Raw genomic sequence first — 27,905 nt, 5'->3', positions numbered from 1 at the left:
GGTGCTGCCACAGTCGCTGTAACATGTGGAGAGTTGAATTCCAGCGTGTCGCCACATCGCATTTCAGGCGATGAACCGGCAGGCCGAAAGACTTTTGGAGTGATGCAAGTCGCTCAGCTGCGGCGGTTGAACGGCGGAAGTGAGCAGACAGTTTTCGTGCCCTGGTCAGAATGCCATCTAGGCCGGGATAGTGTGTTAAAAATTGCTGGACAACAAGGTTCAACACGTGAGCCATACAAGGCACGTGTGTCACCTTGCCCAGGCGAAGGGCCGCACCCAGGTTTGCAGCATTGTCGCACACGGCCTTACCAGGCTGCAGGTTGAGTGGAGACAACCATTTATTAAACTCAGTCTCCAGAGCTGCCCACAACTCAGCCGCTGTGTGACTCCTATTTCCAAGACATGTCAAGCTAAAGACCGCCTGATGCCGTTGCGCTCTGCTGCCAGCATAGTAATGAGGGGTGCGTGATTCCTTCTACCCAGTGAGAACGCTGGTGGCCTGACCAGGCAGGCTTGGGGCGGAGGTGGAGGACCCAGATGAGGTGGAGGATGCAGAAGCAGTGGCGGAATTTGGACAGACAGAGGATTGACACACAAGTCGTGGGGACGGCAAGACTTGTGCAGCAGACCCTTCACCATCTATCACCATAGTTACCCAGTGCCCAGTCAGCGACATGTAACGTCCCTGTCCATGCTTACTGGTCCACGTATCAGTGGTGAAATGCACCCGTTGACACACAGAGTTTCTCAAGGAAGCGGTGATGTTGTGTGTGACATGTTGGTGTAGCGCGGGCACACCTTTCTTAGAGAAGTAGTGGGGACTGGGCATCTGGTACTGGGGCACAGCGACAGACATAAGGTCTCTAAAATCCTGTGTGTCCACCAGGCAGCATTTCGGTAGCCAAGAGCTTACAGAGGGATAAAGTCAACCTCTTAGCTTTGTCATGGGTCGCAGGAAATGGCCTTTTATTTGTCCACATCTGAGGGACAGAGATCTGGCTGCTGTGTGTAGACGGTGTTGAGTAGGGTGTCCCTGGAAAAATGCAGGTTTGTGAGGAAAGTGCAGGCGTAGACATGATGTTGCCTTCATCCAACGTTGGTGCTATCGATGTCTAAGAGAGCTGTACACATGCACTTGTTTCCCCTTCCAAACCAACTGACGACCTACCAAGCAAACTACCTGTTGCGGTTACAGTGGTGGAAGTTGTGCGTGGAAAACCAGGTGTGACAGCTGTCCCCACAGTCCTAGAAGATGAAGAGCGCGTGGATGCACTGGAAGGGGCAGGCAGTGGATGGTTCGCTCCGCTAGGCCGCATTGCAGCACGGTGAGCTTCCCACTGGGACATATGATATTTATTTATGTGACGATTCATGGAAGAAGTTGTCAAACTGCTGAGGTTTTGCCCTCTACTAACAGAATCACGACAAATTTTACAGATCACATAATTTGGCCGATCTTTTGCTATGTCAAAAAAGGACCAGGCTAGGCAAGGCTTAGAGGGCATGCGACCTGCTGAGCCCCCCCGACTAGTGCTCAGAGGCAGAGTGATGGCTGAGGATGCAGTTGTAGACGTGCTATCAGTGCTCCGACTCTGTCCAGGAAGACGCAAGGTAATTTCGTCGTCGGTTGCATCCTCCTCCACCGCCTCTGTTGACCTCCTCGAGTGCCTGATTGTGGGTTGACAGTAGGTGGGATCTAGAACTTCCTCATCAATTGTTGTGTTTGCACTCTCCTCACCCTCAGACCGAGCCTCCTCTTGCCCTGACCGAATATTTAAGTTGTCATCCCAATCTGGTATCTGCGTCTCATCATCATCAGTATGTTCCTTATTGTCTATAACAACAGGTGTTACAGTTTGTGAAAAAGGGTCAACATTATGCTCAGAAACTTGGTCCTCACGGCCTGAATCAGAGTCACAAAGTTTCTGGGCATCACTGCAGACCATTTCCTGGTCTGTACTCACTGTAGCTTGGGAGCAGACCTCTGATTCCCAGGCTATAGTGTGACTGAACAGCTCTGCAGACTCAGCCATCTCAGTTCCACCATACTGTGCAGGGCGGATGGAGACTTCAGAGCTGGGAGACAGCAAGTTTGATTGGGATGACAACTCAGAGGACTGGTGTTTTTTGGATGCAGTAGTTGAGGTGGCGGAGAGGGCACTTGTTGGACCACTTGAGATCCATTCAAGCATTTTCCTTTTTTGGCCATCATCTACCTTTGTTCCAGTTGTTCGTGTCCGTAAAAAAGGGAGCACATCGGATTGTCCACGGTAAGTAGTAGACATCTTACTTTTGCTGGAAGATGGTCTATCTTCAGCAGATGTTAATGGAGCTTTGCCACCTTCCCCACGGACAAACCCTTTTTTTCCTTTTCCAACACGCCTCTTCCCCTTTGCACCAGCATCTGTCATTTTGCCACTCATTTTGATTGCGACAAGATTGTGCACTTAAAATCTGGTAGTAAAAATTGAGAGGTGGTGTAGATTTCAGCGGTGGTCTAGCTTTATTAACAGCAGAATAAACAACAATAATTATCCCTGACAATGCAACTACGGCCCTTAAACTGGCAGCATAGTTTGCTAGTATAATGGCTTAGTAACAATGAGTTTGAGTGTGCAATGCAAGCAGACGTGCTGCAAATATCTTTGCACTAGTGGGACAATACAGAAGTCCAACAGCCACATTTAGGACGCCACTAAGTTTCCTCAGTGTTTGCTAGTATAATGGTTTAGTAACAATGAGTTTGAGTGTGCAATTCAGTCAGACATGCTGCAAATATCTTTGCACTAGTGGGACAATACAGAAGTCCAACAGCCACGTTTAGGATGCCACTAAGTTTCCTCAGTGTTTGCTAGTATAATGGCTTAGTAACAATGAGTTTGAATGTGCAATGCAGGAAGACGTACTGCAAATATCTTTGCACTAGTGGGACAATACAGAAGTCCAACAGCCACGTTTAGGATGCCACTAAGTTTCCTCAGTGTTTGCTAGTATAATGGCTTAGTAACAATGAGTTTGAGTGTGCAATGCAGGCAGACGTGCTGAAAATATCTTTGCACTAGTGGGACAATACAGAAGTCCAACAGCCACTTTTAGGATGCCACTAAGTTTCCTCAGTGTTTGGTAGTATAATGGCTTAGTAACAATGAGTTTGAGTGTGCAATGCAGGCAGACGTGCTGCAAATATCTTCGCACCAGTGGGACAATACAGAAGTCCAACAGCCACGTTTAGGATGCCACTATGTTTCCTCAGTGTTTGCTAGTATAATGGTTTAGTAACAATGAGTTTGAGTGTGCAATTCAGTCAGACATGCTGCAAATATCTTTGCACTAGTGGGACAATACAGAAGTCCAACAGCCACGTTTAGGATGCCACTAAGTTTCCTCAGTGTTTGCTAGTATAATGGCTTGTTAACAATGAGTTTGAGTGTGCAATGCAGGCAGACGTGCTGGAAATATCATTGCACTAGTGGGACAATACAGAAGTCCAACAGCCACGTTTAGGATGCCACTAAGTTTCCTCAGTGTTTGCTAGTATAATGGCTTAGTAACAATGAGTTTGAGTGTGCAATGCAGGCAGACGTGCTGCAAATATCTTTGCACTAGTGGGACAATACAGAAGTCCAACAGCCACGTTTAGGATGCCACTAAGTGCACTTAGTGTTTGCTAGTATAATGGCTTAGTAACAATGTGTTTGAGTGTGCAATGCAGGCAGACGTGCTGCAAATATCTTTGCACTAGTGGGACAATACAGAAGTCCAACAGCCACGTTTAGGATGCCACTAAGTTTTCTCAGTGTTTGCTAGTATAATGGCTTAGTAACAATGAGGTTGAGTGTGCAATGCAGGCAGACGTGCTGCAAATATCTTTGCACTAGTGGGACAATACAGAAGTCCAACAGCCACGTTTAGGATGCCACTAAGTTTCCTCAGTGTTTGCTAGTATAATGGCTTAGTAACAATGAGTTTGAGTGTGCAATGCAGGCAGACGTGCTGCAAATATCTTTGCACTAGTGGGACAATACAGAAGTCCAACAGCCACGTTTAGGATGCCACTAAGTTTCCTCAGTGTTTGCTAGTATAATGGCTTAGTAACAATGAGTTTGAGTGTGCAATGCAGGCAGACGTGCTGCAAATATCTTTGCACTAGTGGGACAATACAGAAGTCCAACAGCCACGTTTATGATGCCACTAAGTTTCCTCAGTGTTTGCTAGTATAATGGCTTAGTAACAATGAGTTTGAGTGTGCAATGCAGGCAGACGTGCTGCAAATATCTTTGCACTAGTGGGACAATACAGAAGTCCAACAGCCACGTTTAGGATGCCACTAAGTTTCATCAGTGTTTGCTAGTATAATGGCTTAGTAACAATGAGTTTGAGTGTGCAATGCAGGCAGACGTGCTGCAAATATCTTTGCACTAGTGGGACAATACAGAAGTCCAACAGCCACGTTTAGGATGCCACTAAGTGCACTCAGTGTTTGCTAGTATAATGGCTTAGTGACAATGTGTTTGAGTGTGCAATGCAGGCAGACGTGCTGCAAATATCTTTGCACTAGTGGGACAATACAGAAGTCCAACAGCCTCGTTTAGGATGCCACTAAGTTTCCTCAGTGTTTGCTAGTATAATAGCTTAGTAACAATGAGTTTGAGTGTGCAATGCAGGCAGACGTGCTGCAAATATCTTTGCACTAGTGGGACAATACAGAAGTCCAACAGCCACGTTTAGGATGCCACTAATTTTCCTCAGTGTTTGCTAGTATAATGGCTTAGTAACAATGAGCTTGAGTGTGCAATGCAGGCAGACGTGCTGCAAATATCTTTGCACTAGTGGGACAATACAGAAGTCCAGCAGCCACGTATAGGGTGCCACTAAGTTTCCTCAGTGTTTACTAGTATAATGGCTTAGTAACAATGAGTTTGAGTGTGCAATGCAGGCAGACGTGCTGCAAATATCTTTGCACTAGTGGGGCAATACAGCAGTCCAACAGCCACGTTTAGGATGCCACTAAGTTTCCTCAGTGTTTGCTAGTATAATGGCTTAGTAACAATGTGTTTGAGTGTGCAATGCAGGCAGACGTGCTGCAAATATCTTTGCACTAGTGGGACAATACAGAAGTCCAACAGCCACGTTTAGGATGCCACTAAGTTTCCTCAGTGTTTGCTAGTATAATGGCTTAGTAACAATGAGTTTGAGTGTGCAATGCAGGCAGAGGTGCTACAAATATCTTTGCACTAGTGGGACAATACAGAAGTCCAACAGCCACTTTTAGGATGCCACTAAGTTTCCTCAGTGTTTGCTAGTATAATGGCTTAGTAACAATGAGTTTGAGTGTGCAATGCAGGCAGACGTGCTGCAAATATCTTTGCACTAGTGGGACAATACAGAAGTCCAACAGCCACTTTTAGGATGCCACTAAGTTTCCTCAGTGTTTGCTAGTATAATGGCTTAGTAACAATGAGTTTGAGTGTGCAATGCAGGCAGACGTGCTGCAAATATCTTTGCACTAGTGGGACAATACAGAAGTCCAACAGCCACGTTTAGGATGCCACTAAGTTTCCTCAGTGTTTGCTAGTATAATGGCTTAGTAACAATGTGTTTGAGTGTGCAATGCAGGCAGACGTGCTGCAAATATCTTTGCACTAGTGGGACAATACAGAAGTCCAACAGCCACGTTTAGGATGCCACTAAGTTTCCTCAGTGTTTGCTAGTATAATGGCTTAGTAACAATGAGTTTGAGTGTGCAATGCAGGCAGAGGTGCTACAAATATCTTTGCACTAGTGGGACAATACAGAAGTCCAACAGCCACGTTTAGGATGCCACTAAGTTTCCTCAGTGTTTGCTAGTATAATGGCTTAGTAACAATGAATTTGAGTGTGCAATGCAGGCAGACGTGCTGCAAATATCTTTGCACTAGTGGGACAATACAGAAGTCCAACAGCCACTTTTAGGATGCCACTAAGTTTCTTCAGTGTTTGCTAGTATAATGGCTTAGTAACAATGAGTTTGAGTGTGCAATGCAGGCAGACGTGCTGCAAATATCTTTGCACTAGTGGGACAATACAGAAGTCCAACAGCCACGTTTAGGATGCCACTAAGTTTCCTCAGTGTTTGCTAGTATAATGGCTTAGTAACAATGAGCTTGAGTGTGCAATGCAGGCAGACGTGCTGCAAATATCTTTGCACTAGTGGGACAATACAGAAGTCCAACAGCCACTTTTAGGATGCCACTAAGTTTCCTCAGTGTTTGCTAGTATAATGGCTTAGTAACAATGAGTTTGAGTGTGCAATGCAGAGGTGCTGCAAATATCTTTGCACTAGTGGGACAATACAGAAGTCCAACAGCCACTTTTAGGATGCCACTAAGTTTCCTCAGTGTTTGCTATTATAATGGCTTAGTAACAATGAGCTTGAGTGTGCAAAGGGCAGGAGGGTACAGTGGCAGGGTTGTGGGTCTGGGTAGAGGAAAAGAAGCCTTCCTTTCTATCCCTGCTAATGGGGAAATGCAGCGAGGAAATCCGTGACCTTAGCTACACAGACGCTGTCATCTTGTGTAGCTGTTAAAATCTGTTTTCACGGACCTGACTGTCACCTATGGCTCTGACCCTGCCAGTATTAGCCCTTACAAGGGCTGAAAGAAACTTCTATCCCTATTCTGTATAGCGCTGTGTATTGAGCGTACACAGCAGTATCGGAGACAGGAGCTACGCCAGCGGTGACTGACACCCAGACGCAGAAGAGATAATGGCGTCCAGACGGGCAGATGCCCGTATTTATAATGCAGGGACATGTGACATGGACATTTTATCACACATGCCGTTGCTTCTCTGGCTAAAAGTCAACTTAGCTGTGTGTGTCTGGGATTGGCTGACATGCTGGGCTGCCCCACTACACGCGCGCGCTTAGGGAAGGAAGGCAAGGAAAAAAAAAAAATGGCCATTATCCAAACAGCAGTGATCTGAATGCGCTGTTCCCGTACACTATACACTGAAATTTCATAATAGTGTGAGTCACAGAGTGACTAGTTAGTGCCAGGTAGTAATTAGCTTGTCTTTTTGCTGCTAGAACCGTTCTCGAACGTATCTAGAACTATCGAGCTTTAGCAAAAAGCTCGAGTTCTAGTTCGATCTAGAACAGCACCCAAAATCACTCGAGCCGCGAACTGGAGAACCTCGAACCGCGAACTGCGGTCAACTCTAGTGTTGACCCTTCTTCTTCAGGACCTCTGCAATTTTCCCTGGCTTGCTCTCAATCAACTTCTGGATCAAATCCTGACTGATAGCTGTCCATTCTTGCATAAGCAATGCTTGCATTTTGCCAGAATTTGTTGGTTTTTGTTTGCCAACTGGCTCTTGATGATTGCCCACAAGATAGATTGTTGACTGAGGTGCAATCTTTGTAGCGGCGATAATCTTCCCTGTTAGGCCATTTTTGTGCAGAGCAATGATGGCTGCACGTGTTTCTTTAGAGATAACCATGGTTAACTGAAGAGAAACAATGATACCAAGCACCAGCCTCCTTTTAAAGTATCCAGTGTTGTCATTCTTACTTAATCATGACTGATTGATCGCCAGCCTTGTCCTCATCAACACCCACACCTGTGTTAAAGGAACAATCACTAAAACAATGTTAGCTGCTCCTTTTAAGGCAGGAATGCAATGATGTTGAAATGTGTTTTGGGGGTTAAAGTTCATTTTCTTAGCCAATATTGACTTTGCAAGTAATTGCTGTTAAGCTGATCACTCTTTATGACATTCTGGAGTATATGCAAATTGCCATTAGAAAAACGTAAGCAGTAGAATTTGTAAAAATTAATATTTGTAGTATTCTCAAAACTTTTGGCCATGACTGTATACTGGGGATCAAAATTAGAGAACACACAATTTCCTAAATGTTAAGGTCATTATGTAGTCCTATGTTATTATATCCTAACATGAGTAAACTAGCAGTATTGTAAGCTTTTTTTATAAACTGAATTTATTCTAAAACAAATAATAAAAATGTAAATGGGATAAATGAAAAAGAACACTGATCAAAATTAGAGAACACTTTCAGATTCCTGCAAATTATTAGTGTTAATTTGGCACTAGGTGCTAATTTCCTTAATTATCTGACAAACCCCATTTAACTGGCAGCCTAACTTTCCAGTTTCCACTGACTTTTCAAAAATGGTGTGCCGTTCCAAAGTGACTGAAACCCTCCGGTAGCAGGTTGTCCAGATGAAGGCCAAATAGATAACCCTATCAGCCATAGCAAGAGAAGTTGGTAATTTCAAGTCTGTGATTTTGAGAATATTGCCTCTTTACAACATCACAAACTCTTATAAGTCCCCCAAGAAGGCTGGTGGTCCTCGAGATACAAATGCAAGAGAGGACAGGACAATGCAGAGACTCTCCATGGGTAATCATTTTAACACTGACGCTGGAATTGTTCTCCAGTTCACCACTGAGCAGGGTAAGTATCTGTCTCGTCATACAGCGTCACAACGTTTAAGAGCATTTGGACTGACAGCTCACTCTGCAGTGACCAAACCTTTCATTAGCAGCAAAAAAAATCAAAAGCCTAGACTTACCTTTGGTGAAGAGCATGTTGTGTGGTCCACAGTTCATTTTAGTAATGAAAACAAGTTTAATTTATTTGGATTTGATGGAAAAATTATGTTCATTGACAAACTGGGGAAAGACTGAACCCAAAGCATGTTAAGAAGTTAGTGAAAGACGGTGGAGGAAGTGTCATGGTTTGGGGAATGTTTTATGCAACAGGAGTTTTACCTTTGATACAGCTACATGGCAGAGTGAATGCAAGTGTGTATCAGAACCTTCTCAACAACACGTGGTTCCTTACTTGCGATTATCACTCAATCAGCCAGCAATTTTCATGCAGGACAATGCCCCCTCTTACACAGTAAAATGTGTAAAGCAGTTCCTTGAAACAGAAAACATTGAAACAATGAAACGGCCAGCCCAGAATCCTGATCTAAACCCAATAAAAAACCTCTGGAGAATCCTTGGTGACAAATTTATGGCCAAGAAACCACAACAGTCAAAGAACTGTGAAAGAGACTGGAAGACGAGGGGATCGAAATCACACCAGAGCAATGTGAGAGACTAGTGTTGTCCTGTGGCTGCAGATGTGCTGACGTCATTCAAAGCAAAGGCCTGTACACTTCTTACTGATTGGTGACTGTTTTTACCTTCAGAAAATGTACTTATAATCTTTCTTTGTGCTACAGTCATTGCTGTTTTCTAATTATGATCATCACAATTTGGGCAAAATAATGGTTTCATATTGATAAACTTTGCATCTTTTGTAATACACTGTTCTAGTGACATGGTGTACCCCTTACAGAAAACCTTCAAATGTTCATCAATGTAGATTACATTATTGAAAACAAGTGATCCTACATTGTTCTCTAATTTTGATCTCCAGTGTACACTACTCACAAAACGTTAGAAATATTAGGCTTTCATGGGAAATTTATTTAAAATGTAAAAATTTTACACTATAGTGATATTTTATCATGTAAGTAGAGCATTTAAGTAGAAGCATTCAATGGTGATTTTATTTCATAAGCGGAGTGCCACCCCCGGTAGACCTTTTATGTCACACAGGTGGGTCCAAGTGGCAATGCTGCCGTACCTGGCTAGTGCGACAGATTTTTGTGATGGGGTTAAAAATCATATTAAACAGTGAAAGAAAAATAATAAAATATACCGCGTGCAGAATTATTAGGCAAGTTGTACTTTAGAGGATTTTTTTTATTACTGATCAACAACTATGTACTCAATCAACCCAAAAGACTCATAAATATCAAAGCTTAATATTTTTGGAAGTTGGAGTGTTTTTTTATTTAGATTTGGCTATCTTAGGAGGATATCTGTTTTTGCAGGTTACTATTACTGTGCAGAATTATTAGGCAACTTAATAAAAACCAAATATATTTCCATCTCACTTGTTTATTTTCACCAAGTAAACCAATGTAACTGCCCAAAATTTAGAAATAAACATTTCTGACATGCAAAAACAAAACCCAAAAAATTAGTGACCAATATAGCCACCTTTCTTTATGATGACACTCAACAGCCTACCAGCCATAGATTCTGTCAGTTGCATGATCTGTCTACGATCAACATTGCGTGCAGCAGCCACCACAGCCTCCAGACACTGTTCCGAGAGGTGTTCTGTTTTCCGCCCCTGTAGATCTCACATTTTATGAGGGACCACAGGTTCTCTATGGGGTTCAGATCAGGTGAACAAGGGGGCCATGTCATTATTTTTTCACCTTTACTGGCCAGCCACGCTGTGGAGTAGTTGGATGCATGTGATGGAGCATTGTCCTGCATGAAAATCATGTTTTTCTTGAACAATACCGACTTCTTCCTGTACCACTGCTTGAAGAAGTTGTCTTCCAGAAACTGGCAGTAGGTCTGGAAGTTGAGCTTCACTCCATCCTCAACCCGAAAAGGTCCCACAAATTCATCTTTGATGATACCAGCCCATACCAGTAACCCACCTCCACCTTTCTGGCGTCTGAGTCGGAGTGGAGCTCTCTGCCCTTTACTGATCCAGCCTCTGGCCCATCAATCTGGCCCATCAAAAGTCACTCTCATTTCATCAGTCCATAAAACCTTTGGAAAATCAGTTTTAAGATATTTCTTGGCCCAGTCTTGACGTTTTTCTTATGTTTCTTGCTCACAGGTGGTGGTTTTTCAGCCTTCTTTACCTTGGCCATGTCCCTGAGTATGGCACACCTTGTGCTTTTTGATACTCCAGTAACGTTGCAGCTCTGAAATATGGCCAAACTGGTGGCAAATGGCATCTTGGCAGCTTTATGCTTGATTTTCCTCAATTCATGGGCAGTTATTTTGCGCTGTTTTTGCCCAACACGCTTCTTGTGACCCTGTTGGCTATTTGCCATGAAACGCTTGATTGTTCAGTGATCATGCTTCAAACATTTGGCAATTTCAAGACTGCTGCATCCCTCTGCAAGACATCTCACAATTTGGACTTTTCAGAGCCCGTGAAATCTCTCTTCTGACCCATTTTGTCAAAGGAAAGGAAGTTGCCTAATAATTAAGCACACCTTATATAGGGAGTTGATTTCATTACACCACACCCCTCCTCATTACAGAGATGCACATCACCTGATTTACTCAATTGGTAGTTGGCTCTCAAGCCTATACAGCTTGGAGTAGGACAACATGTATAAAAATTGTCATGTGATCAAAATACTCATTTGCCTCATAATTATGCACACAGTGTAAATAAATAAAGAGTTGGTGACGCCAGTTGGGATGTTCGGCTTTGGTATGGCTGGGCACTGCTGAAGGTCCTCAGGAGGTAGGTGGTGATTCACAGTGCCATAGTGTTCTCCCTTCACCCCCTCCAACTGGGGCTGGTTCCTGGGGATGTTGAGATAGAGATGGTGCAGCTGTGTGGTGGTAGTGTATTCCTCCTGCCGATACTTCCCTACCTGAGAATAGGTGTTTTGAAATCCTTGGATTTTCAAGACAAGAAAACTCTGGATCTTTAATCCCTTCCAGCGAGCAGGCGACTTTAATCCTGAGGGAAAACTCACTGTTTCTTCTAGAAGTTCCCAGATTCAATCACGTCATGAGCTCCTGGACAATTTAACTGCTCCTTATGATAAGGCTAATAGCAGTCACTGACCTTGATAGTACAGGTGTCCTAGGGACTGATAACCTGCCAATTTGAGCACATCATATATTACTAGGGGTCCTCACTAATCTTTGTAATTAATTTTAACCCCAGCGCTATTTCATAAAAATATTTTATTCGGTATAATTATTATAAAATTTTCACACCCATAGAAAAGACATAGAAAAAAAACAGCAAAAACAATACAAATTGCCATGTGGACCAATACTATCAATTCATAACACTCTAGATGAGGCAAAGCCTTGGACCACCAGATAGATATAATCACGGTATAACCCTCCTGCCTATCAATAGATGAAAGCCCTCACAGGCTGGGAGCACATTTACTCCAGCATGGAAATCCCCACTATATATCCTCCACTCCCCCTAAATCCATTATCCATACATCTTATTAGAGTTAGGGGTACTTCACACACAGCGAGATCGCTACTGAGATCGCTGCTGAGTCATGTTTTTTGTGACCTCATTAGCGATCTCGCTGTGTGTGACACTGAGCAGCGATCTGGCCCCTGCTGTGAGATCGCTGCTTGTTACACACAGTGCTGGTTCGTTTTTTTATTGTTGCTCTCCCGCTGATAAGCACACATCGCTGTGTGTGACAGCCAATGAGCAACAATCCTGAATGTGCAGGGAGCAGGAGCCGGCGTCTGACAGCCTGCGGTAAGCTGTTACCAAGGTAAACATCGGGTAACCAAGGTGGTTACCCGATATTTACCTTCGTTACCAGCCTCCGCAGCTCTCACGCTGCCAGTGCCGGCTCCTGCTCCCTGCACACGCTAAGTTAAGCAGTGTGAGCTGGTAACTAAGGTAAACATCGGGTAACCATACCCGATGTTTACCTTAGTTACCAGTGTCCGCAGCTTGCACGTCGCTGCTGGCTGGGGGCTGGTCACTGGTCGCTGGTGAGATCTGCCTGTTTGACAGCTCACCAGCGACCATGTAGCGATGCAGCAGCGATCCTGACCAGGTCAGATCGCTGGTCGGATCGCTGCTGCATCGCTAAAGTGTGAAGGTACCCTTAGTAACAGAGAAAGAGATAAATATGGGGAAGGACAAAGAAAGAGAGAGATACAGGGGAATAAAGATCAAATATGCATTAATGATCCAACCTCAGATAATTAATATTAAAAAATAGCATTAATACAGGAAAAAGCATATATAAATGCAAAAATTCAAGATCCCCCTATCAGATGTGTGGCGCCCCTGACCTGGTCAGGCACCACTGAGTACTGCACCCATGCTGGGGACAGTACAATACAGGTAATCCAGAAGGCTGACAGGGGTGTGGTACACAGGCGCATAGTAATCAGCTCTCACACATGTACCCATGAGAGGACCCCTGGGGATCCCAGGAGGGGGAAAAGCCTTGACCTTCACTGGAATAGTGGAGGGGGCCAAAAGCCTCCATCTCCTCTCAAGGGGTGTGGTAAGAGAGTCTGGTTGCTAGGTGGCGTAGGCAAGAACAGGAGAGGAGGGGCAGTGAGTCAGTTAGAGCAGAACTCCATAGGGCTCAGTGAGGAGCAGACCTGTGGGGCTGTTGCTGTCTAACAGCGCCCGCGCAGTGGCTACTGACGGGGGAGAACGGTCAACTAGGAGTGCTACCCGAAATCCATCTTCAGCTAAAGAAAGGGCACGGAGTGGGAAGTAAGGAGACTGCTAGAGAGTACCAGGCCCAAACGGGCGGCAGATCCCGAAGCGGAGATAGATCCAGCTTTCTTTTGCTAAACCTGCCGGTGTGGGGCTCTCAAAGCCCACGCCACAACACTACAAAAGCCGCAGCCACGTAGCCACAGTTAGGGCCCACAGTTCACAGGAGGCAAGAAGCTGGAGTGATCTGGCCCAGGCAACAAGCACACGGCAAACGAAGGGGAGTGAGGCTTCAGCAACTTCCCTGGGTGACCCCCATAGGGACTCAAAGTCGGGGTCACCCCAAACCACCAAGGGCTAAGGAAGGCGAGTTAGTAGTCACCCTCACAAGTCAGCCTGAAGGACACCTGGTTCCCACTTGGTTCATCCCAGCTACGCCCGGGTTACTCACCCTGCCACCTGAAGTGAGTAAAAACCCTGAAAGACATTCTGCCTGTGTGGAGTTATTCTGCGCCTTGTGGTACTACGCACCTACACCGGGCCCTGGGGCTTGCCTCACTCTCAGGAGGCTATTCCAACTAACTGCACACACCATCAGCCCCAGGCGACCCTCAACCTGCAGTGGCGGTCCCTACTGGCCGCAATACTGAGAGTGGCGTCACGACAAGAAGAAGATCTCCTACCTGTGACCAGATCCAGCTGAGTGGAGTCCCTGAAGGTAATGCACCGACACAACACCTGTGGGGCTTCACATCTGGCGTCACGAACAGGATAAGGACTAGACCTGTTGAGACAGGTGACCATGTGCCTGGGCGGTCCGCTTGAAAAATTGGAAGCGCCGCCATATTGCCACCATGAAAAGCGCGCTGAAAAACAACAGCAGCCCGCGCTGGAAGAAGTTACCGCCCACGAAGAGGTGTGGCTACCCAGAGATCCCCTGCAGAGTTCTGACCTCGCTTGTGAAGAGAGCGGAAGCGTCCAGAGACGTCGGGACAGAAAGGGAGCCAGAAGCCTGCTGCTGGGAGAGGAGCTGCTGAAAGAGGCAGAGCGGAAACTGAACAGCTTGCTACTAGAGGCAACGGCGAGTCCACTGCTGGGAAATCGTGCAGAAGAGGGCGCAGAAGAAATGGCGTCTGACCGCAGAAACCCAGAACCGGGCTCCGCTGCCTGGTGGTATCGGGAGCTGGCCCAGTTCTGCGACCGACTGGAGACCCGGGTCGTGGAGCAGATCAGAGAAGAACGCATGGAACTTCTGGAGATGGCTGCCGCGGTTCAGGCCTATGAGAGGGGAACCGCACGACGAGTGCCAGACCGGACGGCGACGACTCAGACCCCGATGCTGCCACCGATGGGTGAGTCCAGTATTACCCCTGCCGGCCCGGATGCCCCGACCCCTGCTGCCACGCCCGCGGTCCCTGAAGAGGCGCCCGGCGCGGCGACGCTGAGCCAGGCCGCAGCCACGCCAGGTGCGGCCCGCCAAGCCCAGGCCGCCGCAGCGATGCCCTGCTCGGCCCGCCAAGCCCCGGCCGCCGCAGCGATGCCCTGCTCGGCCCGCCAAGCCCCGGCCGCCGCAGCGATGCCCTGCTCGGCCCGCCAAGCCCCGGCCGCCGCAGCGATGCCCTGCTCGGCCCACCAAGACCCGGTCCCTGCAGCGACGCCCAGCCCAGCCTGCACCAATTCCATCGCGACATCGACGCCGATCCAGGCCGCCGCCATACAGGGCGCGGCCCGCCAAGACCAGGCCGCCGCCAAACGGGGCGCGGCCCGCCAAGACCAGGCCGCCGCCATGCCGGGCGCGGCCTGCCAAGACCAGGCCGCCGCCATACAGGGCGCGGCCCGCAAAGAGATTGCATCACCATTTACCCCGGCCTGCAAGGCCAGAGCAGACACCGCTCCCCAGTCCAAAGAGGTCCCTGCTGGAAAGCCCACGCTGGGGGAGGACCCCGCATACTGGCAGCTGAAGGCTGACATGGAGGCCAAGTTTCCACAATGGATGGTGGACCGGTACATGCTCCCTCCGCATACCCCCAAGAGGATTCCAGCAACCCCTGCAGCAACCACGCCAAAGAGTCCCCCGCCTGGGCCTGCTGAAGAAAGCCCATCCCCAGCACTGCCACCAAAGGAGTGCCAAGAAGAACTAAGGGGGAGAGGAGGCCAGGAAGCTGAGGAGCTGACTCCGGAGCCACCGGCAGTGGAGCAATACTCAGAGCCGGAGATGTTACCCTATTCCCGTTGGGATGAGGAGGACTTGACACCGTCTGCTGATGAAGACCAGCCCAGAAACCTCACCTGGGGCCCTGCAGGCATTGAGGTAACAGCCCAGCAGAACCCAGCCCGCAAGACCAGGCGTCGCAACAGAACAACGCTGTCCCCTGCACCACAGTCTCCAGAGCAGAGAGAAGTCACAGCCAGAGACCTACAGGAGAAAAGGTTCCTGAGAAGAGCCAAAGCCCAGGTCAGAGGACCCCTTTGCAGAGGAGTAGTGGAGGATTTCAATTTGAGAAGTGGATATGGATTCATTGTAGCACCTGGTGTGAAGGAAGGGATATTTGTCAACCGAAGAGATGTGAGCGCTCATCTGCCTAGAGGACACCCTGGCAGAAACCTAAAGATGGGGGATTCAGTACAGTTTACCATGCATCAAGGCGAAAGAGGACTGTACGCGCTTGACGTAGCACTATGTACCAGCAAACCTTACAGCCACCCCATGCTACAGGAAAGAGAAACAGATACAGGAAAGGAAACAGATGAAGATAGAGAAAGCCGAGACAAGGAACCTGCAGATGAGACAACGACAGATGAAGAAAGAGGCCAAGAAAGCAACAGGTGCCGCAGCCCTACAGGCCCAAGCCCTGGTGAAATGGAGGAGTAAAGTAAAGAAAGAAGTTATCAGTTAAAGTTTTGAAAAAGTTTGTTTTGCAACGTTCTCAAGTTCAAGTAATGTGCCCACAAAAACTATTGTGAGAAAACCATAAACCTTAAGGCTATGAATTGGCTATAGCCACAAACTCTCGCAGTGTAAATAGTTACACCAAAAGGGCACCACCGCCACCAGAGTCAGCCTGTTTAGGGGCTTGGCTCGTCTGCAACCAGGAGGAGCCCGTCCGTATATAGGGCCTTGGCTCGCCTGCGACCAGAGAGCATGCCTGTTTATGGGGCCTGGCTCTCCACCACAAAGAGGGTACCTGGTCAGCACCAACTGTGGAGGCCGCCTCTGCATCCTGCCAGAAGAGGCTGAAGGCGCGGATCCACCAGGCCAGGTATACCCTGAAACCACCAGCCCATGAAAGCCGCCTCTACATCCTGCCAGAAGTGGCTGAAGCCGCGGCCAACGTGAAAGGGTTTTGGGTGGGTTAACGGACTTGTGGGTGGAGGGTGGTGATGTATGGTACCTGGTGCTTTTAAAAATGTTTTACATGTTTTAATGTTTTATGCATTTTAAAATGTTGTCTTGCAGCCCGAGGACGTGCTGGTGATAACTAAGGGGGAATGTGGCGCCCCTGACCTGGTCAGGCACCACTGAGTACTGCACCCATGCTGGGGACAGTACAATACAGGTAATCCAGAAGGCTGACAGGGGTGTGGTACACAGGCGCATAGTAATCAGCTCTCACACATGTACCCATGAGAGGACCCCTGGGGATCCCAGGAGGGGGAAAAGCCTTGACCTTCACTGGAATAGTGGAGGGGGCCAAAAGCCTCCATCTCCTCTCAAGGGGTGTGGTAAGAGAGTCTGGTTGCTAGGTGGCGTAGGCAAGAACAGGAGAGGAGGGGCAGTGAGTCAGTTAGAGCAGAACTCCATAGGGCTCAGTGAGGAGCAGACCTGTGGGGCTGTTGCTGTCTAACAGCGCCCGCGCAGTGGCTACTGACGGGGGAGAACGGTCAACTAGGAGTGCTACCCGAAATCCATCTTCAGCTAAAGAAAGGGCACGGAGTGGGAAGTAAGGAGACTGCTAGAGAGTACCAGGCCCAAACGGGCGGCAGATCCCGAAGCGGAGATAGATCCAGCTTTCTTTTGCTAAACCTGCCGGTGTGGGGCTCTCAAAGCCCACGTCACAACACTACAAAAGCCGCAGCCACGTAGCCACAGTTAGGGCCCACAGTTCACAGGAGGCAAGAAGCTGGAGTGATCTGGCCCAGGCAACAAGCACACGGCAAACGAAGGGGAGTGAGGCTTCAGCAACTTCCCTGGGTGACCCCCATAGGGACTCAAAGTCGGGGTCACCCCAAACCACCAAGGGCTAAGGAAGGCGAGTTAGTAGTCACCCTCACAAGTCAGCCTGAAGGACACCTGGTTCCCACTTGGTTCATCCCAGCTACGCCCGGGTTACTCACCCTGCCACCTGAAGTGAGTAAAAACCCTGAAAGACATTCTGCCTGTGTGGAGTTATTCTGCGCCTTGTGGTACTACGCACCTACACCGGGCCCTGGGGCTTGCCTCACTCTCAGGAGGCTATTCCAACTAACTGCACACACCATCAGCCCCAGGCGACCCTCAACCTGCAGTGGCGGTCCCTACTGGCCGCAATACTGAGAGTGGCGTCACGACAAGAAGAAGATCTCCTACCTGTGACCAGATCCAGCTGAGTGGAGTCCCTGAAGGTAATGCACCGACACAACACCTGTGGGGCTTCACAGATGAAATATTCAATAATGCATTCATACACATGCTAGTCATTATTTATAGATGAAATATTAGTGGATTAGTCCAAAAGTTAGTTTGTTATCTTGATTAGTAGATAGTAGAAATCCAGTACAGTAGATGATGAAGAGATTCGTGGTATGCAGAGCCACAGAATAAGATCTTGGTTGCTCATTGATCATCCATACCATCATAATCAGAGTATGACAAAATACATATCCACCATATCCTCCGCGTCACATGCACTGGGTGAGTAATATTAAAGACATTAGCATGCAATGTTAGCCGTCCTTAGACTAACCACCGTTATACAGAAGCTATTCAAATTGAATTATCCTTCTATCCTCCACCTTTGAGTAACACAAATCCATGGGTCAGCTAAAATCCTGTACTCCACAAATGGATCCTGTTAGCCTTGTACAAACACCTGATGGATTAATCTTCCGATATCCAGGCCTTTAGCACGCCTTTCCCCATCCCTTTCACTGAGACAGCCAAACAGCCATATCTTCTCAGTCAGAGCGGTCCTGCAGAAGACCTTTGTGGACCTATTTAGGGTTGCACAAGATCAGTCTTCCTGCAGATCCTTCATCCATCAAATCGCCATGGCTTAAGATCGAGCTGAAGGCCATTAAAAATAAAAAAAAGCTACTGTGACACTTGCAAGTTTACTCATTTTCTTTTTAATGAAAGTGAACAAAAAAAAAAGCCAAAATTATCTTTAAAGTTACATGTATCACAAAAACCTGATTTAGTGAATAAATAATTTTCTGATGATAGCTTCCCTTTAAGTTGGCAGATTTTGATGAAGAGATTGTGATAAACAAGTAAAGCTTTAATTTCCCTTTGGATCTGGCCTTAGATTCTTTATCTCTAAAAGTAGTCATGTTTTCTGGTCCCAAAGTCACTGTCTTATGCACATGTGATTGCGGGGCCGTACTATCACAGACGTGTATCTGGCGAGCCATCATGCCCTTCCAATGGTAATTGTCAGTGCTATTGTATGACCTAATTATGCCCCAGTCTCTCACCAACTGAAGGTACTGAATATGGTGGCTTGGCCATGGATATCATGCATGAATGTCAATCTGGTCAAAGACATGAATTGTTCCTTGTGACACCTTTCCCTTTCAATTTGATCACAAATATTTACAACACTCCAAAAGATCCTTAGCATGTTTCACCACCCTCGTACATAACATACTCATATTCCTTGTGGGTATTATGAGTATTAACCTAACAAAGTTCTGGATATTTTCTGTGCATACTCCTATGACTTCTACAACACTAAAAGCCATTACACTGACACCCCCAAAGACATTCTCGAAACCAAAATATCTGATTACACTCAGAGAGCTCTTGTTATTAAATCCATCCCTGCAGAAAAATCTCCAAAGCCTGATGTTCGTACCACGGTTTTTCTAACTTTTTTTTGGGAATCTATCGCTCACATACCCTGTCTCCCCAAAAATAAGACAGTGTCTTTTTTTTTGGGGCCTAAAAAAAGCGCTAGGTCTTAGTTTCGGGATAGGGCTTATTCTTGGAGAAACATGGTTGGGGGAACGTTTACCTCCATAAAAAATGCAGATCACCCTTCCCAGGATCGTCATACTTACCAGACCCTGGACATCTACGTGGCTCCCAGGTCTTCTTGCGATCTCTGGTGGGCGCTCCCAGCAGGTATGTTCCACGTCGTCCTCCCTTCCTTCTGGCCAACACTCACACATCAGATCGCATACACACACACACACACACACACACACACACACACACACACACACACACACTCATGAGATCGCACAGATAATCGCGTGCACACACACTCACCACAACTGGGGGATACCACTTGCTTCCAGCCAGCAGGGGACTCTCTGCTCTCTTGTCTCTATGATGTGATTCCACTGCTGGGTCCTCCATGCGTTCCACCCACAGGTCCTGGCACCCCACTGCACAGCGTCCAACGTCCTTATGCTGCCCAAAAGCAATCGATATCACTGTATATGGTGAGTGTATGTGCAGTGCCCTCTGATGTGTGATTGTGTGTGTGTGCGATCTCACGTGTGTGTGTGATCTGATGTGTGTGGATGTGCGTTCCACTGTTCCCGCTTGGCATCCCATGAGTGTGATTGCGGGGTTTCTTTCTTCTGTCCTTTTGGTTTGTCACTGTCTATAATGAAGTGTCCTGCAGTATTCTTTAACTTTTTTAGCTGCATGGCCACTTCATTATTGAACCACAACTAGGGCTTATTTAACGGGTAGGTCTTATTTTTGGGGAAACACGGTATATCTATATTACAAATCTTACTGATCTGGGATTTTAGCTGGTTAGTCCCAGATTTGCCTTGTTGTGGAGGTCTTGGTAATGTGCAAAGTGCCAATCATCATTCTAGCAAGACAAAACAATCACTGATCTCGGGGAGACCAGCCAGAGAAAACACTGCCGGCAACCAGCGAAGGCACTCAACACAGTAAAATCCTAGGTGCATTACCCCCTGAGAAGTATGCAAATCAAAAAGGTCAGTGGAGCCTCTGTTAGGAGTCTCGACATGGAAAATAGCCAGATATCGCTCCGGGAAGGACCTAGAAAAGGAGTGGCTCGTTTTAGGAGACCACCATAACCACCATATTCGGTGGCCCTTTTAGTCAATATCCAACTCTTGACGAGTTTAAGGATATGAAAAGGCTAGGTCCTTCCCGGAGTGATAACTGGCTATTTTTCCGTGTCGAGACTAGTAACAGAGGCTGCACGGACCTTTATGATTTGCAATCATCATTCTAGGTCATATAAAATTACCCCAGTTAATCAGGTCAATACATGGATAAGATCTATTCGATATTGTTTTATAAGAAACTACTTGCCACATGCAATATCCCATGTAAGATGTTCATGTGCCTTGTCTGGCAACTGTATGTGTTGTTTAATTTTCCTCTTGAAATGAAAAATGCAATAAAAATAGATTAAACATAATAAATATTTTAGCTTGTAGCATAATATAGCACGGAGACCGTCATCATGCATTTTTTACTATTTCAGCAGCAGGGTATGTTTGCAGCTTACGCTCTGGTTTAATAGCTCCATTGCTATATGTAGAAATAAATTGTGGATGAGACGTCTGAGTGCGGAGCTGGATCACTTCTATAGCAGTAAATACCTCTCGGGTAAAAGAAACTGATTAGATGCAAACTCGAAATGCATCCCAGGGAGTTCTACAGTAAAAATGAGCCCCTAGCTGTAATAATTGTGTGCCATCACCGAGCAGCCTCAACTAGCATGAGGTGAGTGGTGATTGGGCGGGAAGGGCCAACCTCACTCCTCCCTGCTCCTGTGTAGGAGCTGTAAGCTGAGCTTTGAATGTGACACCCGGGAGAAAGCGAGAGCAGCACAGGCATCAGCAGGGAATAACCTAGTGACAGGGGGAAAGGGGAGAAGGAGACCACAACTCCGCTATAGTGTATCTATACCGCACAGATATAGTGCCTGGATAAAGCCAACTGTGGCCCCTTCAGAATGATGTCTCGGTATTGGATGTTATTACTGTTCCTGACTATGGGCAAAGGAAAGCAACCACAAGGCTCTGACTCAAGCCCTAACCCAGCTCCAGGGTTGCTGCTACCCACCACAGACCCCCTGTCAATGCACATGATGAAGCTCTATGAGAAATACAGTCGAGAAGGCAGTCGTCCTCAGGATGGGAACACAGTGCGGAGCTTCCGGGCACAGCCAGGTAAGAGGAAAACCATAGGGGTCCATACTGAGGGCAAAATATCTGAATATCCATAATATTATGGAATGAAATCCAATGGGTCAACAGTGTCCGATTAAATTCTTCAGATATTGTCTACATTGGCACTATAGGACGCATGCATCAAAGTGGCTATGCTTGGTTACAGACTGGCTTTTATCTCTTTTCACAAAATAAGTCATGAGCTATGTGTCGACACCTATTTTTATTATTATTATTATTATTATTATTTATTATTATAGCGCCATTTATTCCATGGCGCTTTACAAGTGAAAGAGGGTATACGTACAACAATCATTAACAGTACAAGACAGACTGGTATAGGAGGAGAGAGGACCCTGCCCGCGAGGGCTCACAGTCTACAGGGAATGGGTGATGGTACAATAGGTGAGGACAGAGCTGGTTGCGCAGTGGTCTACTGGGCTGAGGGCTATTGTAGGTTGTAGGCTTGTTGGAAGAGGTGGGTCTTTTTATCATCATTTACCTGTACGGTAGCTGATATGTATATGTATTTTGTATGTAACCCTCTTTTGTACAGCACCATGGAATCAATGGTGCTTTATAAATAAATATTAATAATAATAATAATAATAGAGTTTAATGTATGCCGTCTAGTTATCAATACAAAGAGAATGACGGTCCCTAATAAAGAACAGTAGGAGTAAGGTATAGTCTATATAAAGTGTACAAAAACTCTGTTGCTGTGTTATACACATAACTACACTGATTATTATATGATATATGATAGTGTCACATAATTTACATTTTGCTCCTAAGTGCAATACATCCATATTTCCTTCTATACAAATAGTAGGGAAGAGGAGTCATTTACGATGTGACCGTCATTAACGGATGGATCCTGCAGCAAGTAGAGGTGATGCATGCAGTTGTGCATCTTTCAGTATGACTTATAATAAGTTTTCAGGTCCCCTCTATGGCCAAAACACTCACCCCACTTAGACTGCAACATTTTCTATACGGCACGGTGGGGTAGCTCACTGTTAATACAAGAGATGTGCTTTATTGGGTTTATATACAGAAATTATCCTTATTGATGCTGTCTGAGCCTCATCAGCTTGGTTGGATCAACTGGAACCTGCCAAAATTTGACATACAAATCATTGCGTTTCTGATTTACTCATTTTACAGCTGCAATCAGAAGGATAGGTTCACACTAGCATTTCAACTTCCTATAAGGAAACAGAGAAAATCAAAGTCCTGTAAAAAAAATGCTCCTTCTTGTTACTGACCACTACTGGTGTCCAAGGGGGTTTATATTGGTGTCCATTTGTCTTTGGTTGGGTGTCATTTTAACAGAAAAAATATGCAGCATGTTGCTTTTTTCTGGTACCAATGACGGAACTTGCGACATAGCCTCCTAATAAAGCTGCAAGGCAAATGTGAACCTAGCCCCAATGTAAATGATGTTTAGAGGAGAACCTCATTATGACAGTCCTTAAGAACAATATTATCTATTTCCAATCTAAGAGAATATGATGTGCCCATGATCAAAGAGGCTATCTAGGCTAGAAAATTGGTTCACAAATGCCCAATTAGACAATTCTTGATTAATAAAGAGGATCTAATATTCAAGACCCTGAATTGTCATTCTCTATGAAGGACGCAATATGTCTATACATCTCTTGGACTGTCCATAAGTTAGAATTAGCATTGTGCTATGTTTCATTTTCCCTGTGATTGTGCTGCAATGAAATGTACTTGTTACTGGTTTCCTAGAAAAATCGGACTAATTCCAGGTTATCAAAGGGACTCTTCTTACAGAAAGGGAATACCCATAATTGCAATAGTCTTAACTTACGGTACATAACAATCAATATTTTTTTGAGAAATTGAAGGGACATTTTCTTGTGAACCCTTCCCAAAGATTGATAAAGAAAGGCTATTGCCTGTAGTGTATAACAAACATTCGTGCACCAATCACCAGCTCTAACTAAAGAGTTAAAATGGGGCAAACCCTTGTCTGATTGGGACCTACATTTTTGGTATGACAATTTGGGACTTTTTTATTTTTAATTCCATTTTTACCACCCACCAAAGACAGAACATATTGTCACCCTTCAATTTTCTACAAAGGTCCGTAAATTACAAAAAGGGTCGCTGTGTACATATATGAAATAAAATTAATATTTTGGCTTGGTCTGCTGGGTGGGTTAATCAACCTGCCACGTGAACTGAGCATACATATCATAGCTTTTATTTAGTATGGTTAGATCATAGCATGTAGTCTGTGGTAGACTCTAACAGCAGGTGCTCAATGCCATAAAGGTGCCATGAAAGGGGAAATGAAGTACTACACAGTGCTCAATGAAATCAATGGTCAATCAACAAGAAGCATAGATGATCGGGGTCCTTCAGGGCAAAAGACGGTCTTTTCAAATGAGGATTCTGAATGGGAAGACCCCTTCCAATAATCCTCAGTTTCCAAATGGATCTTCTAAAACAAAGTTTTCCCAAAATTGCCATCCTAAGTTTTGTCAGTTCTGGTGCCATATACTTACTGTAGCCTTTATATAGGCAAATGTTTAGCGTTCGACTTTCAAAGACGAGCCATCACCCAAGAAAGAATTCAGATGTTTTTTTCCCCACTTCCTTTTTTGTCCTACATAGAAACTAGAGGCTCCATCATTATTGCAGGACATCTGTATGAGGAATGAGTTGATTGAACAAATTAGACTCAGGCCAACTCAATGACATTTTCTAGCGATATCAGCCATGTTCTATAATACATTTACCTAGTGGTCTTTGCTGATATTTAGAGATATTAAACCCCCCCGAAAAATATGTTCCCCATCCAAAAACAAACTGGATGTGTAATAATATAAAAATTAATATAATAATAAAACAGCATAAAAAAGGAAATGGAATGTATTCAAAACTTGAACCCATTCCCAATGTGTTACGTTTATGGTGAGAGAGATTGCACAGAGTAGGCTCAGTAGAGCATTTTCAAGTACATTATTTGCTAAAATGAAACAAAATTGACTGATCATGAAGGGGGTAAGACCTAATAATTGTAAAAAAAAAAACCAAAACACTTTGATAGTCCAACAAATAGGAACTGTGAACTAACATACAGTGAGATTGCCTGGACTAGTCCTGAAGAACCAACCAATACTGGATCTAAGCTATATAACTAAAGGCTCCTTTGTGAGATGGGTGACTTGGCTTTCATCTAAGAGTAAACAATGTATGTTAGAAATTTGACAAATGCATCTATGGATAACTTAATCATGCAGACACATTGAGGGGCCTGAACCCATACATTCATGGGACTAATCCGTCCATGAAAAATAAAGTGTTGGCACAAATTGTTCCTCATATACAATAAAGCTTCTTTATTTGACAGATTTTCTGGCTTCCCGTCCGACATATCGCTTCAACTTAACATCTCTACAAGAGTCTGAAGTCGTCTTGGCTGCCACTCTCCACTTTGGACCTGACAAAGGCCCCAGGCCTCCCAGGGACTCATTCTGCAAACGCTCCAAGAATACTTCCTGTCGTTTTCTGCTTCAACCACAAAATCAGAGGGTTAGTGTGGCCTTTAAAAGTATTCTCCACAAGACGGACTTAGGTCTGGTGAAGTGGAATATCAGCATTGCTACATCTAATAAAAAAGACGCCTGGCACGTGAAGGATATAACTAGTATTATAAAGGAGGCCCAACGTCAACAAGACTTCTTCATTTCAACTGAAATTGATTTTGGTCATAAATTTACTAATATTCATGAAAGTAATCCAAGCGAAGCCCCATACATCTTAGTATTTGCTAACGATAGGGCAATTTCAGAACCAAACAGTGTGGCAGCAACTTTACAAAGGTACGACCCACTCCAAACAAATGTTGGTGACGCCAAACAGCTTCACAATGTATCTTCAGAGAGCAGAGTGAGAAGAGATGCAACATTTTTGGCTTCCACCCATAATAATGAACTACCGGATGTTAAGTATATTCACTATGGCAAGCAGGACCTGTGGGAAAGTACATATAAGTCATTGAAACAAAAGCCCCAAAGGAAGGATAAAAAGAAGAAGGGGCATGATAACACCGACACATTGCCTAAATCTCCTGTTCTTCACTTTGATGAGAGGACAATGAAGAAAGCTCGTAGACGCCAGTGGGATGAGCCTAGGGTCTGCTCCCGCAGATATCTCAAGGTGGATTTTGCAGACATTGGATGGAGTGAATGGATTATATCTCCCAAATCATTTGATGCTTATTACTGCTCTGGTATTTGTGAGTTCCCTATGCCAAAGGTAAGAAGTTAAAATTTTAGCAAAGTAAATGTCGATTTCCAAGATTGCTCATATTTCAAAGTGGTTCCCTAGGACTAAAACCCTGATGGCCTATACATAGGACAGTTTGATTAGTTGGAGGTATCCTATTTGGACCATCGATATGAAAGTAACAGAGTTAGATCCCTAATGTGTAAGTAACCTAATGGTAGGAAATTATTGTTTTAACCCTGGATGACCCACTTAGCCTAATTTTTGTTCTAATATGTACTGAGCCCTAGTCATGCCCTGAATAACCTATTACTTTTTCCACCAAACTTGAAACAAGTGACATCTATCTTACAATGTTAGAAGGACACCAGACATATCCCTCTGGAGGCTTTACAAAAAGGAAACCTGACATTTGATACATGACTCTCGATCCACATGTGTCAGACACTTGTTATATGATTTTAGCCATTTTTTTTTGTTCTAAAATTTTGTGGTGTTTTAGAGAAAAACATACATTAAATGCTAGCCGGGGACCGAATCACATGAGTGACTAGTTGGAAAGGCGTGGCCCACACAGCTTCTCCCCAAGCGCTGCCAGTGACCGACAGTTTTTTCCCTATACATGTATACGCGGAGAGATTTGTCAGTCATTGGAAGTGGCCGCCTAGGCTTTTAAAGTATGCTTTTCTCTAAAACATGGCTGAAATCATACAGCCAGTGTCTGATACCTGATACCTGTGGATCGGGCAGCATGAACCAGCTGTCAGGTTCCCTGTAAAGCTCCTGACCCCCAAGGCAAAATTTTGGCATAAATGGCCTTTACATGACAAGAGTCAACAGATAACTTGTCACTTATTTAAGCAGATAATGAAGTTCTTTATTATTATTATTATTATTATTAATAATTTTAATTTATATAGCGCCAACATATCTTTCAGCACCTTACAATTGAGAGAGGACATGTACAGACTGTATGACACAATTCAACGGATACCAAGAGGAGGCAGGTTCCTGCTCACAAGCTTACAATCTACGAGGAAATAGGGGAGGCACAAAACGTAAATGGTAGAAAGTGCTTGTATTGTATATTCCAGCCATCAATATAATAAATACGGGATTTACATATCGCTGCATGAACTAGTCACCAGCTAGTATATATAAAAGTACAGGTACAGAGGGCTATTAAAGGCCGCTTTACACGCTGCGACATCGCTCAAGCAATCTCGTTGGGGTCACGGAATTTGTGACGTACATCCGGTCGCTTTAGCGATGCCGTTGTGTGTGACACCTATGAGCAATTTTGCATCATCGCAAAAACGTGCAAAATCGCTCATCGGTGACATTGGGGTCCATTCTCGAATATCGTTGCTGCTGCAGTAACGATGTAGTTCGTCATTCCTGCGGCAGCACACATCGCTCCGTGTGACACCGCAGGAACGAGTAACCTCTCCTTACCTGCCTCCTTCCCGCAATGCAGTGGGCGGGATGTTTGTCCCGCTCATCTCCGCCCCTCCGCTTATATTGGGCGGCCGCTTAGTGACGACGCTATGACGCTAAACGAACCGCCCCCCCCTTAGAAAAGAGGCGGATCGCCGGTCACAGCGACGTCGCAGGGCAGGTAAGTAGTGCGATTTGCCCGTGTCGCACAACCGATGGGGGCAGGTACCCAGGCTAGCGATATCGGTCACGATATCGCAGCGTGTAAAGCGGCCTTTAGTGCGTGGAGGGTGTAAGCAGATGATAAAATGGACCACATTTGGAAGAAAATTTTGTAAGGGCAAAACGTGAATAGAAGGGAGGTGAGGTGATAGGCCAGTCTAAAAATGTGTTTGGGTAGTGCGCTCCAGGGAATTGGCTCAGCTCGCAAGAAGTCTTGGAGACGGGAGTGAAGGTTCGGATTATAGAGGTTGTCAGTCTCATGTCATTAGTGGAACAAGTAAGTTGATAGACAGAAATGAAGGAGGAGATATAGGGCAGTGCAGAACTGTGGAGAGCTTTGCAGGGGAGA

The 27,905-nt window shown here is 45.5% G+C and overlaps 1 protein-coding gene across 1 annotated transcript in view; it reads left to right on the top strand.

Moving 5' to 3' along the window:
• Window positions 1-21,292: 21,292 nt before the first annotated feature.
• GDF10 (growth differentiation factor 10) overlaps window positions 21,293-27,905 on the top strand; it is a 32,132-nt gene continuing 25,519 nt past the window's right edge. Inside the window, exons 1-2 of the mRNA XM_075347399.1 lie at window positions 21,293-21,634; window positions 25,020-25,927. Coding sequence (XP_075203514.1) covers window positions 21,418-21,634; window positions 25,020-25,927 — 1,125 coding nt within the window. The 5' untranslated portion in view covers window positions 21,293-21,417. The remainder of the gene's footprint in view (window positions 21,635-25,019; window positions 25,928-27,905) is intronic.

The sequence above is a fragment of the Anomaloglossus baeobatrachus genome, chromosome 5 (assembly GCF_048569485.1).
Source record: "Anomaloglossus baeobatrachus isolate aAnoBae1 chromosome 5, aAnoBae1.hap1, whole genome shotgun sequence".
Lineage (NCBI taxonomy): Eukaryota > Metazoa > Chordata > Amphibia > Anura > Aromobatidae > Anomaloglossus > Anomaloglossus baeobatrachus.
The sequence above is the reverse complement of the archived record's forward strand: the minus strand, read 5'-3'. Positions and strand labels throughout refer to the sequence as shown.